This window comes from Glycine soja, chromosome 11 (genome assembly GCF_004193775.1).
Source record: "Glycine soja cultivar W05 chromosome 11, ASM419377v2, whole genome shotgun sequence".
Lineage (NCBI taxonomy): Eukaryota > Viridiplantae > Streptophyta > Magnoliopsida > Fabales > Fabaceae > Glycine > Glycine soja.
The window spans coordinates 41,872,896-41,886,770 of NC_041012.1; the positions used below are offsets into that span (position 1 = coordinate 41,872,896).

The 13,875-nt window shown below is 33.6% G+C and overlaps 1 protein-coding gene across 1 annotated transcript; it reads right to left on the reverse strand.

Moving 5' to 3' along the window:
* Positions 1 to 3,948, reverse strand: LOC114374924 (protein CHUP1, chloroplastic-like). Its single transcript, XM_028332649.1, has 6 exons — positions 2,637 to 3,948; positions 2,107 to 2,238; positions 1,731 to 1,912; positions 1,491 to 1,602; positions 444 to 581; positions 1 to 326 (listed from the first exon to the last, which is right to left on the reverse strand). Exons 1-6 carry the CDS (start codon positions 3,792 to 3,794, stop codon positions 201 to 203), a joined length of 1,848 nt encoding a protein of 615 aa, XP_028188450.1. The 5' UTR covers positions 3,795 to 3,948; the 3' UTR covers positions 1 to 200.
* Between the last annotated feature and the right edge of the window lie 9,927 nt (positions 3,949 to 13,875).

Consider the following 13,875-nt stretch of genomic DNA (forward strand, 5'->3'; position numbering starts at 1 on the left):
CAAGGATGAAAATGAAGAATCTAAAATGTAAGGAGAAAAAAAGTATTTAAGCCATAATTTAATGAATGATGAATTATGATTGCACCCGGTAAAATGATGGCCATTCTATTGGTATTCACAAGCAAAATGTCACTATCTATACAGCAAAACCGGTGCTACTAATTTTTCTGAAGCTATGTTTGCTCCATCATGACTATTGACTAGCAGGTTGCAGACCTACAAAAGAATTTCTGTTGCTGGCTATGACATTGAAGATTGCATGACCTCGCTTTATCTCTCAATTCTTGGAATGCTCTCATTGTCTCCACATCAAACCCTCCAGCAAACTGCCAAAACACATCAACAAACAACTCATTTTTCAAAAATGGCCCCTATATGCTCTCTCTGGCATTATAACAGGCACCTGTTTTGTATTATTGTTCGAACATATATGTATGATTTACCTGATGTACTCGAAATGCAAATCTAACTCCTTGGACAATGAGCTCCTCTTCTTCAGGACCACCACCACCACTTGTCTCAAGCTCACCAGAGACTCTCTTCATGTACTTCATGGCTAATTTCACAGATGCCAGTTTCATCTGTCACAACATAACGTTGCAGGTACAAAAACAAAATTGAATTGAGCCAACCAACATTTGTGAATTTACCTTATCATTCTTCACTATGTGGCGCTAGAAATTGTAAATAGCAACCTACCAAGCTATCCAATCCTCATTATGTTTTTTATTTGCATGCAAGAAAGATATGGCCCTTTTGTTACTCTATTATTCATGTAATTATTTAAAGCATAGTGATTGTACGATGTACTATCCATAACCCTTCCTAGTGCCATTTGAGTGCGACAAAGATATTAACGGTCAAGAATAGAGAATCTCCAGTTCTTTATTCAATTTTAAAACACTACACAGACGAACGGATGGGTTTTAGAGATCTGTGAGTTCACATGTTCGCTACTGCACATGCAGAGATATGCACAGAAACAAGTAAGAACCCAACCATTGCTTTGTCATTTTGCTACCAGCACTGCATCTTGTTGATTACACCAGACAAGACATAGAGTAGTTAACTTTACCAACGCAAATGTTTTTTAGTGTTTGGGTTGTATCATTCCTGACATGATGAAATTTAAGGAATTGATATTTATGAACAAACGCTATTAAACAAATAAGACTGAAACAATTCTGTCAGAAATCCACAAAATAAATCATTTGGAATAGTCTAATACTAATAGTGTGTTTGGATTAGATTCATAGTTGGAAATAATCAATTATTTTGTCATGATGAAGGCAAAACAACAAATAGTTGATTTTACTTTTTTATGGTACTACCGTGATTTTGAGAAGTAGAATTCATACTTGGTGTTATCCAAACACCATATAAATCAATTGAAACAACTTTTGGCCATCAGTCAGTGAGACATTGAAGACAATTGATCGTGTAAATTAAGCATGAGTAATGTAGCTTCCAAATTGATGCATGGAAATTACCTGGCTAACAAAACCATTATCAAGCATCCATTGGACAGGTATGTGGAAGACTTTGTATCTATTTGTTGCTGACTCTCTCATTCTCGAGATATTGAAAACCCCATGCTCTAATCTGCCATGCAACCCATTTTTTTTAACACAACATTAGAGTGTTCTTTGATGAGGCTATGTGCAAATCAACGTTCAATTAACATTTTACAAATTATGTTAAATTCACATGTGGGTCAGGAATACACATACTTTTCAAAGAGAGCCTGCATCTTCTTGAGGGCTGGACCACATGGCTGCCGAGGATCATCACGAAACGACGAAGCCTCGGATTCTAGCTTCTTCAGATCACAATACCCAAACGCAGCCTCACGCAGGGCATCGGCCTTCTGCTCTGGCCAATCGAAGTGTTTCAGCACTGCTCTTTCATCCACCTAAAACAAAAACAAATCTTAATCTAAATGCAAGCGTAGAACAAGTGATAAAAATAATATAAAATTAAAAACTAATCTGATGCTATCTGCACTTAACATTCTTATGCAAATTTTTATGAAGATATAGATATAAAAACAAAAACAAAAAATATGTGAAAAATTGTGTAGAAATATTATTATAAAAAATGAAGTACCAAATAAGAAAGCTCGTCATCAAGCCATTTAACAAAGAGCACAACGTCTTCAATGTCTGTAAATGCAGCACCCTCCACTTCTTTGATTAAGCATCGAATAAAGTCTCCTTGTGTTTCAACATCGGTTTTTATCTGAAAGTAATGAAAGATTACCTATTTGTTAATGCAAGAAACTGGACAAAAAGCAAAATCATCTTTGTTTATGCTAAACTGAATGCAATTAGGCACTAATCACGTACCTAAAACTAATAACACTGTTCGACAGTAATTGATTTTCAGTTAATGGAATATTTTTTTTTTCCTTTTCCTTTTCTAGTTCGACAATTAAAAAAGTGATTCCATAAAGTGATGACTATCTTATTTGGTGCATTGTCAAAGTAGTGAGCATCCAAATTCGAATTTAACCACTGTCTTATGTGCAGAAAAAAAAAATCCATTTCAAATTAAAGCACGTTAGTAAGTACTTTGCATTTGACACTGACACCAGTGGCAAAATCGCAATTTTCTGCAAAATCAGGACACACACTTACTGCGAGCAGGTGAGATGAACGGTTCTCAATCTCGCCGATCATGTCACGTGGATTCGCCGCCGCAGGCGGCACTTCCACCACGCCGGAGAGCGATTCCCGCCGGGACTGCGATTCCCTCCTCATTAACGAGTGGTAGAACTCCACCACTTCCGGTATCTTCCTCACCTTCGCCGAAACCTGCCTACTCCCCTTCGGCGGCGGTGGCGGAGGAGGCGGAGCAGCCTTAGACGCAGCCATGGGAGGAGGTGGCGGAGGAGGCGGCGCCACCCTCGGAAGTTGTAAAATCACAGGCTCTTTTTCAACATTGCCGTTCTTAGAATCAGAGGAAGAAGAATGCAGAGTCGAAGAAGGCAAAGACCGTCTCGGCGGCGGTTTGGGAACACGAGGCGCACGTGATCTGGTTAAGTTGGACTCAATAGAATCGATGAGTTCCTCCGAGTCACGGCGCGGCCTTTGACTTTCCGCCACCTCTTGTTTAAAATCCGCAACAACAACAGTAGCTTCAAACTGTTTGTGGTTCAAGCTTCTATAATCCAACGCCGTTTTCTTTAAACTCCTAATAAAATTTGGCCTCACTGGCACCTCCAAATGTGCTTGAAGAATGCTCGTCGTTTGCAAATGCTCGTCGTTTTCCAACGACTTGCATTCAAGCGAAGAATGCTCGTTGTTTACCAGCGCCTTGCAAACGTGATCCGACGCCGTTTTCTTGAGCTCCGCTATCTCATTCTCCAAAGCTTGTATTTTTCTCAGATTCTCTGTTTTCTCTTCTTTCATTCGGAGCTTCAGTTCTTGGAGCTCGTTCCCCAGTTTCTCATTCTCAGCCTCCAGTTGTTCCATCTTCTTGGCATTGCTTTCAATTTGCGAGTTCTTTATGGAAATCTCGTTCTCGAGAACGGGAACAATGGCGAGTGTTTCCTTGAGGAGTTTGTGTTCGAGAAGCTCTGTTTTGAGGCGAGACTCTCTCTCGCGGAGGTCCTCGACGAGACGGAGGAGGTCGAGGACTTCGGAGGGGCGGGGTTGAACCTGAGAGGAGGAGCGTGAGAAGTATGCACCGAAAGAGCGCGTGAAGGAGGACCTTCCGGGGGTTGAATGCGGAGGAGTAGGGGGCGCCGGGGACTTGGGAAAACCCATCGAGAGCTTGGCCTTGCCAGCTACCATTGCGGTCAAATGGGGATGGAGGATATTAGGATTAGAGTTTTCTGGTTTGCAATGTCATAGGAAATGAAACCTAACACTAACAAAACATGTCGCTATCTGAGTGTCTGTCTCGGGATGGGAAAGAGACATAGAGAGAAACAACTAACAAGTGAAGCTTGAGGGAAAATATTAAAGAGGGCACACATTACTATGAACACACTTCACTTCTCGGAAAATATTAATCAAATGTTTATTTGTTATATATAAAAATAAAAGTAACATTTTGATTGCATGTTTATAGATTATAAATGAGTGAATAGACAATTTAGTCCCTCAGATTGTAACCACTTTGTATATTAGTCCCTGACTTAAATTTTAATTCATAATAGTCTCTAACTTTACCTCCGTTATGCAAATAAGTCCCTGCTGTTAAAATCTAATTTCCTCCGTTAGTCAAATATCTATTTGGCAAACGTAAGCATCCCAATGTGGCAGGTTTGAGTCCAAGTCAGCAATATTATGTGGCAAGGCAAGGATTGAATTGAAAAATTAGGTTAAAAAGAAATCAAAAATAAAGTAAACCCATTTTCCCTTTCACTGTCTTACTGCTTGTAGGGTTTTTTAACTGTTTGCGGTTTGCTCTTCCCTCCCCTGCATTCTCGTGATTGAGGGTTCACGCTTTTTATCAGGTTGGTGGTTTCATTCATTTCGTTTGCATTGTTTTGGTGGTTTGATATGCACCGAGAGGAGGAGCGTGAGAAGTATGCACCGAAAGAGCGCGTGAAGGAGGACCTTCCGGGGGTTGAATGCGGAGGAGTAGGGGGCGTCGGGGACTTGGGAAAACCCATCGAGAGCTTGGCCTTGCCCGCTACCATTGCGGTCAAATGGGGATGGAGGATATTAGGATTAGAGTTTTCTGGTTTGCAATGTCATAGGAAATGAAACCTAACACTAACAAAACATGTCGCTGTCCGAGTGTCTGTCTCAGGATAGGAAGGAGACATAGAGAGAAACAACTAACAAGTGAAGCTTGAGGGGGCAAAATCACCCAATTGGATCCCTTTTACAAATTAATTACTAAAATGAGTTTGTTTCATTTTTATTTACTAAGGGGGTCTGTTATTTTACTACAAAGCACTTACCTGAGGGGCGCGTTCCACCAGAACGCGACACGTGGCGTGGCTTGACAGGACGATGGGACAGGGGTGGAAGTGGTGGCCTGCCAGGCACGACCATTAGTGGTGGGGCCCCAGGCGCTACCAGTAGTGGTGGGGCCCCAGGCGCGACCACTAGTGGTAGCTTGTCAGGCACGTCCACTAGTGGTGGGCCCAACCATGTCCCTCTTCCCTATAAAACCCCTTCCCCTCAATTTCATTTTCACACAAAAACGTTGAAGTGAACTCAGTTGAAACGTGTTGAAGCGCTTTATACCCGTTAGAAATTTTGCTCAAAACTAGTAAATATTTTTTATCTTCGATACATTATAGCATTAATTAATATTTATTTTGTTGATGATAATAATGATTATATTTTGTAGGTGCATAAACAAATTGACACGAACTATAAAATGAAATAGTAATTTTGTTTATATTTTTTGTGTGATAATTAGTAATTTTTGGTAACTTAATAATTTAATTTTTGGTTATAATTATGTTATATTTGTTTGTTGATGACAATAATTATTTATTGTAGTAGTTTTTATGTCTAGCACATTATTATTATTATTAGTTAAGCTCATAATTATTTATGTTGTTGGTATATTTTTTTAATAGCCAAAATTTATACATAGACATTAAAAATAAATGCCGATTGTTTTGCGTCATAAGTGTGCGAAGTAGGAAATTGTTGTGACAGTATTTAATTTATTTAGAGTAATTCTAACGGGTATAAAGCGCTTCAACACGTTTCAACTGAGCTCACTTCATCGTTTTTGTGTGAAAATGAAATGGAGGGGAAGGGGTTTTATACGGAAGAGGGACGTGGCTGGGCCACCACTAGTGGACGTGCTTGACAGGCTACCACTAGTGGTCGCGCCTGGGGCCCCACCACTACTGGTAGCGCCTGGCAGGCCACCACTAGTGGTCGTGCCTGACAGGCCACCACTTCCACCCCTGTCCTATCGTCCTGTGAAGTCACGCCACGTGTCGCGTTCTGGTGGAACGCACCCCTCAGGTAAGCGCTTTGTAGTAAAATAACAGACCCCCTTGATAAATAAAAATGAAACAGGCCCATTTTGATAATTAATTTGTAAATGAGACCCAATTTGGTGATTTTGCCGCTTGAGGGAAAATATTACAGAGGGCACACATTACGATGAACACACTTCACTCCTCGGAAAATATTAATCAACTGATTATTTGTTATATATAAAAATAAAAGTAACATTTTGATTGCATGTTTATAGATTATAAATGTTTATTTTTGGTTTTTTTCCGTAAATATATTTTTTCTGATTTTTTTAATCTATTTTATTTTATGATTTAATTCTCAATATACTACCTGAGACTTTTTTCTTTTTTTTTTCTTTTTTTTTTTAAATTTAAAATATTATAAAATGTAAATATTATATTATATAATTTTTTTAATTAGTTTTAAAATTAATTATTTATTAAATTAAATTTTATAATTTTGTTTTTTTTTATTTTTTTTAAGAAAATAATATACAGATAAAGAAAAATAAAGATATTGGATAAAATTAGAGTACAATTTTTTAGTTACTTTATATATATTATTTTCTTTAAAAAAATAAAAAAAACAAAATTATAAAATTTAATTTAATAAATAATTAATTTTAAAACTAATTAAAAAAATTATATAATAATATTTTTATTTTATAATATTTTAAATTAAAAAAAAAACAAAAATGAGAGAAAAAGTTTAAAGTAGTGCATAATGAAAATTAAATTGCAAAGTAGTGTAGATTAGGAAAAAGTAGGAAATATTTACGAAAAAAAACCTTTATTTTTTATATAGCTAGTGACGCTGTAATTTTTATATATAATTAAAACTATTTAAAAATCGATCCGGTTTTACTCTAATAAATATTAGAGAAAAAAATATTATCTGATCAAATATAGTTTATATCCAATATTCGACATCTAATCAAGAGAGCAGGATGTGTAAAAGAAAACACTGAGAAGCTCATAATATTGCTAATTATAGGTTAGAAGATTGATTTAGTAAGGTATAAAGGACACTAGGGATTTTTGTTTATGTTGGACTTCATAGAATTTTGTGACACCAAAAGTACCCAAATTTGTTTCTGGCGTGAAGACTTTCCTTTCTTAGATTTGAAGGGTTTGAAAGTTAAAGTGTAATTAAAAGTCGAAATTGCTTTGTTAGCTCAATCAGAATTGGGCGGAAACTAATTTGAGTTAGGATCAAATTGAGAAACGAAGAAATCTTATGATATCGAATGCATAGGAGTGATGGGACAAACACAATATGCCTTCGGACGAAAGCAAAAAGGAATTTCAAATAAGACATTGCATGATTATTTGTGCATTGATGATTATTTTTAGGTCAAGATAAAATAACAAATTAAATTAAAATATGTGCGTGTGCATTATCATTGACTAATAATTATTAAAATAAAAAATATTTAAAATTGAGGAATAAATTATACCTATTAATTATAACTCAAGTTTTACTTTTTTACCCCTTTCTGTAGTATCCGTTGTCAGAACTGAAGTTTCACTCGTTCTCTCCATATTTTAGTTACTTATTTTACCTGTTATAAACTGTTTGCTTTCATTTTTTTATTTTATTTACAAATCATATATATTTTTCATGAGAAGTAATTATATTTGAGTTGGATAACAGGTTTCCTCCTATATAAAATAAAATAATTTTGGGACCAAAACTCATTAACACTATAGACCGAAAAAAATAATATATATATATATATATATATATGATATTCGGTATTATTTTTCTATTTTCAGGAAGGACCTTTTGGTGGTTTAAAGGGCGTCCCATTATGCCCACAGGAGAGGCGTCCGTAGAAGACAAGCAAATATGGTATATAGTTTTTTTTTAAAAGTTAAATTATTTATTTGATTTCTATAATTTTATAGTTCTTATTTTTTTAGTTTATATAATTTGGAAGTAATTTTTTTAGTTTATATAGTTTATATTTTAATTCTCTTTTAATTCTTGAAACAAGCCATTGATTTGTAATTTTATGTATATTTTAACATACAGAATAATGATTTGACATAGTGAGAATGTAGTTGGAATAAATTGAGATAGAATTATTATTCTTATTCAAGAAAAAGATTAATTTTATTATGTATTTTTTATATTTGAATGCTTTTCAATTCAGTTAATTATTTGAAAATATAAATAAAATTGAATTCGAATAACATAAATAACATCCCAAAAGAATAGACCAAGTAAAAAAAAAAAAATTAATGCATAGTGTTTTCATTTTTTTATAAAGTAATAACAAAATGATAAAAGAGAAAACTCTATTCATTTCGTGGATTAGCTTCACATGGGTCATAGCTCATATATGTATGGATCAAGCCCACTGAATTGAACTGGGTATAGCCTTGTATTAGGAAGTTCAATACTTCAGCAAGATTCTCTCATAGACCGAAACAAAATAGCAAGCCTATGCCTTAATATTTTTTGGGGAATTACTTCACGTACTCTCCTTTTTGCTTCCAGTACTCCTTAATAATAATCAAAGGACAAAATCATCCTTCTTTGTGTGACAACCAACACCCCCTTCCCTCACCTGCACAACCCTAGTCGTCACCTCCACCCAACTCCAACAACCAACGCACCACCACCTCCATCCAACCCCAACAACCATCGCGCCACCAACTCCACCTCTAGGGATGGCAAAATACATTGTGCCAGTAGATATTCATGGACAAAATCTGTAATGGATACTTGATGGGTACCCATAGGTAACAGGTACATGTATTTTGTCAACCCGCATATTAAACGGGCGAGGGCAGGTATCATGGTAACCCACAATGGTGGGTACCTGTTACCCATTGAAATACCAAAATACCCTTGTATTATGTTAACCTAGATAGCACTACTTTTGCACTATAGCAATCAATTTGTGGGTACCCTAAATAATAAGGAAAATGATATAAAAGCACTTAATTAACATCAATCAATTTTCTGACTCAAAATAGATCTTCACAAATAAACATGTGATGGAGAAGGGATTGTACCATGATACTGTGAGATATTTGGGGCCATAGGATAATTTTATTGGCTGCCTACAACAATTCTCGTGTTGAGTTGGTGAGACATATATTCTTCTCTCAATGTAAAGGCACATCTTGTGATTATTCTTATGATATAATAAAATTTCCTTCTTTTGCCAAACAATTTTTTTTAATATTCATGGATACCCTTGGTATTTGCCAGTTTACACAAAATTTGCAGGTAGTTGTCTATGCGGATACCCGTAGGATTGAAGGGGCGGGTATGATCGGATTTTCTAGCATGCAGGGTGGGTAGTGGGTAGCCACTACCCGTGCCTGCACCCATTATCATTCCTACCTCCACCTGACCGCAACAACCATGGCGCCCCCACCTCCAGCTGACCCTAACAAGAAGAATGTGAATTCCTTTGCTCAAATGTTGCAAAAGGGAGGTGGCTGTTGAAAAAAAGGACTTTAAGTTACTGAGGATAAGGATATTTGGTGTTGCACATAAGGTTGCGCTAGAGTTAGCACTATTATTGTGAAGAGATTGAAGGAGATGGTTGTTGGAAAAAGGAGAGGAACTTTGAGCAGCTCATGGAGGTTGTTGGGAATCTTAAACATAAGAATGTGGTTGAGCTGGAGGGGTATTTGCCACCCAAAATCAAGACTGAAAATATTGAGTTGAAGGGGACTCCAAAACCAAGAAAAGGGTGTCACCTTATTTCAGAATAACAATTTGAAATATGATTTTTATATTTTGAAATAACTATTTCGAAATAGGTTTCTAGTTTACTTATACACTTTTGGAATAACTATTTCAAAATATGAAAATGATATCACAAAATAGCTATTCCTATAATATATTGGTAATCCGAAAAACCTATTTTGGAATACCAAATTCTGGAATGACCATTCCATGATAAAGAGAGGGTAATATAGGAATTTTAAAACATTTGAAGGTGCAGAAAGCAATGAATGAAGTGCAAGAAGTTTGGTCTATCCAAGTAAGAGATAGGGAATTGCTATTCATGGTTTATAGGGTAATTGGTAGCAAATGGGTTGGAGTGCAATTGTGTGGGCCATTTGGCAACAAAGAAATGCAATGCTTTTTGAAGGAAGTAACTTTGAGGTTGAACAAATTTGGCAGAGAATTATGTTTGCGATGTGGTCTTGGATGAAGGAATATTGCAAAGACTTCAATTATTCGTTTGTGCAGGGGCAAGTGAACCCAACTGTGTGCTTGACGTCTCCATAATCTTATGCTTGGTTTCGCTTGTTATGATGAGGTTAGTTCTGGTTTAGTTTCATAGCATATAGTTGGTGTTGTGGAGATAGAATTCATATCTTTTGTTTTGCAGCATTGTTTTTGGCAGATTCAAATTCTATTTTATCCATGTCTAGTGTTGTTGGTACTGGATACATAAGCTGATATTTTCATTGGTGTAATGTTCTGACTTAAGTCTTTTGTGAGAGCTTGGACCTCACTATGTACTCAATAACTAACACACACACATAAATTCTAATGGCTGATAAAAAAAAGGGAATTGTTATTCACACCTTCACCCTCCTTTCCTCCCTACAACCTTCCCACCACACCCCCATTCATGATCCCCTTCTTTTGCTCACCGTCACACGAATCACACCACCCCTAAGACATCTACACCCCTTCTCTCATTCTTGCTTTTTTTTTTCTTATCTCTAACGTCGTATCGGACCATCTTGGTCTTTCATTTTGTTACTTTTTGCAGCTCTTCCGTTAATTATTTTCTATAATATAGGTTTAACATGATTTAATTACTATGCAAGTCCCTAAATTTTTACCAATTTTTTTTTCAATTAGATTTCTAAACTTGTATTATTTTTAATTAGATTCCTGAACTTATATATTTTTTTTTAATTAGGTCCTTGTATTAGGAACCTAATTAAAAAAAGAAAAAAATTATACACTACATTAATATAAAAAGTTTTACACAATCATACAATCACATCTTTGTATGATAAGTTTATTCATTTTTAAAATAATTCAAGCAATGATTTATGATTGGATGAAGGTGTAAAATTATTTTACATTGTTAGTACATAAATATTAAATTTTTTTAAAAAAATACAAGTTAAACAACCCAATTGATAAAAAAAAAATTCAGAATTTAATTTAAAATGGTTAAATACTTCACGACCTACTCATTAATTTAAATCTTTTACATTGTAAAAACTAATTTTCATATTGTAGTTACTAGTTAGCAGTGTTGGGTCACACGTACCTTAATATAAAAATACATTCTTATACTATTACGGAATGCGGAGGACGGAAGCAGAGGGACAGTGGCAGATTGTTGACTTGAGGAGGGATAAAGACATTCTGAACGTGAAAATAAAAGTTTTTTTTAATTAAATATTAAGATAGGATAAAAGATGAATTTTATAAAAAATATTAAGGATAAAAGTGAAAAAAATTATAATAATTTAGAAGTTATAAATTTAAACACTATTTTATCTGGGAAGAAATGTTATACAAGTTAAACAATGCTATAAGTTAATAAAATTAATTAAACTCATTCTTAAGGCAAATTTACTCATATTTACACATTAAATTAAGAATATGCTCTAATGATGAAAATTGTGTTGAGACTAACGTCTCCTACAGACATGAAATCCCTGGTAGGCGTGCCAGTCTTATTCTTTTTCTTGATTTAGCTTAGCTTTACCACTTTAACCTTAATTTATTTTGACAAGTTACGCAAAGCATCTAATCAATGAGTTGCAAATACCTGCCTTCTTCAACTTGGCAGCATCTTGATAACTGTCTGCGTGTAGCATAGTGGCATTTGTTAAATAGTGTTTGTAACTTAGAAGGCTAAACAATATCTTTAGAAGAATTTATTTTGAGTTTTTGAACCATTTTTATAAGTCTCATTATATTTTAAAAGAATTTATTTTGAGTTTTTAATTATTTTTATAAGTCTCATGATATAACATAAGATGGAATAATTTTTATTATTTTTTATTTTAGTTGTAGAACTTAATTTAGATTTTTGAACTTGCAAAAATAAAATTTCTTTTTTCTCAAATGATATTAAAAAAAATTAAAAAAAAAAGATTTTTAAGGGTTCTTTTCCTAAAATTTAACCTCCAACATGAAAAACTTTTAAATAAAAATAATAATAGATTTAGTTGACAAGAATTTTTGAGTTCAAGAACTCAACTTAAAAATCTTTATTAAAGAAGAATCTAGTATCTACTTTAGGACAAAAAATTCCAAGGACAGACAGGAATATAATTATGGCTAGGTCAATTTATATCTCTAATTTCAATTAATGTGCGCGACGTATGTTAAACAACGCTAAATTCTTCGATCTATGGCAATATAATTGTTGTAAAGCGTAAAACTATTATGTTTAAAGAAATTTAATAATATATATATATATATATATATATATTATAATGTTTTTTTAAGAAAATCTTATTGTTGTTTGAGAATCTCAATTTTGAAAAGTAATTTGATGGGTAGTGAAATCATATTGCGAAGTTATACTTTATTTGCAGCATCAATGATTCAAATCTTGAAAAAGATCATTGTTCGCAAACAGGAAAGTTTCTGTGGGACCAAGCCTATTTGGTATTTACCCTGCAAGAGACAAATGGTCTTTGAAGGCAAGTTTGTAAGGACAGGAAATACAAAGTACATAACACGACTTCACAGCCATTACTCCACGTACTTAGATCGCCTTTAAAGGGGTGAAACCTTTGCTTGCGGCGTTGAAATTGCTGGGAAACTTAAACTTTGGAGTATTGTTATGTTATTATTTATTAATTATTAGGAAAATACTAATTTATGTTGTAAGCACGTTAATTAAGAAATTTAAAATATATTTTTACTGAGTGATGAAAAAAAATTTTACTTATAGTTTTTTTTTTTACGTTTTTTTAATAATTTTTAAATGAATATTTTTCTTAAAATTTTTTTAACTAATGTTTTAAGAACATCAGCGATGTCCGATTGCTTTTTTTTTTTTTTTAGTAAAGAGTGCCTTGAAAACCGTCAATATTCTATCCGTCTGGATATATAAGTCATAGGATAACATGATGTTGGTTAAAAGAATACTATTTCTCAGAAACTGATAATTATATATGACATGGTTTGCGGGAAAAGATATAATATTTAACTATAAATTTTAGAAGTATCTACAAATAATTACTATCATTAACATTATTACGATCATTGTCACATCTATTTTAAAAGACGGGACCACTGATTTTTTTATTTATTACATCGCTATTTTAATTAAACGAGAGGCCCTTCAATTATTTATACAACACGCGCGAGGCTGAACGCCATCTGGATGGACTATATTTGAACAAGATCCAAATCTTGTCTCCATGTTTTTTGGATTTCATTATATTTTTTAATTAAATATTAATTAAAAACTCGAGCAAAATTAAGTGAGATTTTATTAAATTATATTTCAAAAGTCCGTTAGAAAGATTAAATAAAATGATTGAATATTATATTCCATGCAATTGAATTGTAAACATATATATCTTGTATCCAATTAATTCGAACCTTATGTTTTTTTTGGAGGTGGAACCTAGCTTATGTTATAAACTTCATATCATGTTTTTATATTATATATATAGTTGTTTTTTAAGGGAACCTAGATATTTCTCATGGAGAATCAATGATTAAGTTATCAAAAGTATTTAAATTTATTCAATTTCTTGTATAATCATAGTAATTATTATTTTTTATTCTTTGAAGAGTGTCCGAAGTATTCACAACTTAGTCTAAAATTTAATTATATTTACATCTTTTCGTTTCTCTAAAAATGTATTATGTATAAATTAAATTTATTTTTTCACCCATAAATTTAGACTGTGCTATCAATTGAATTATATGATAGGATAAATTTAGATAAGAGTTTGATATTATAACA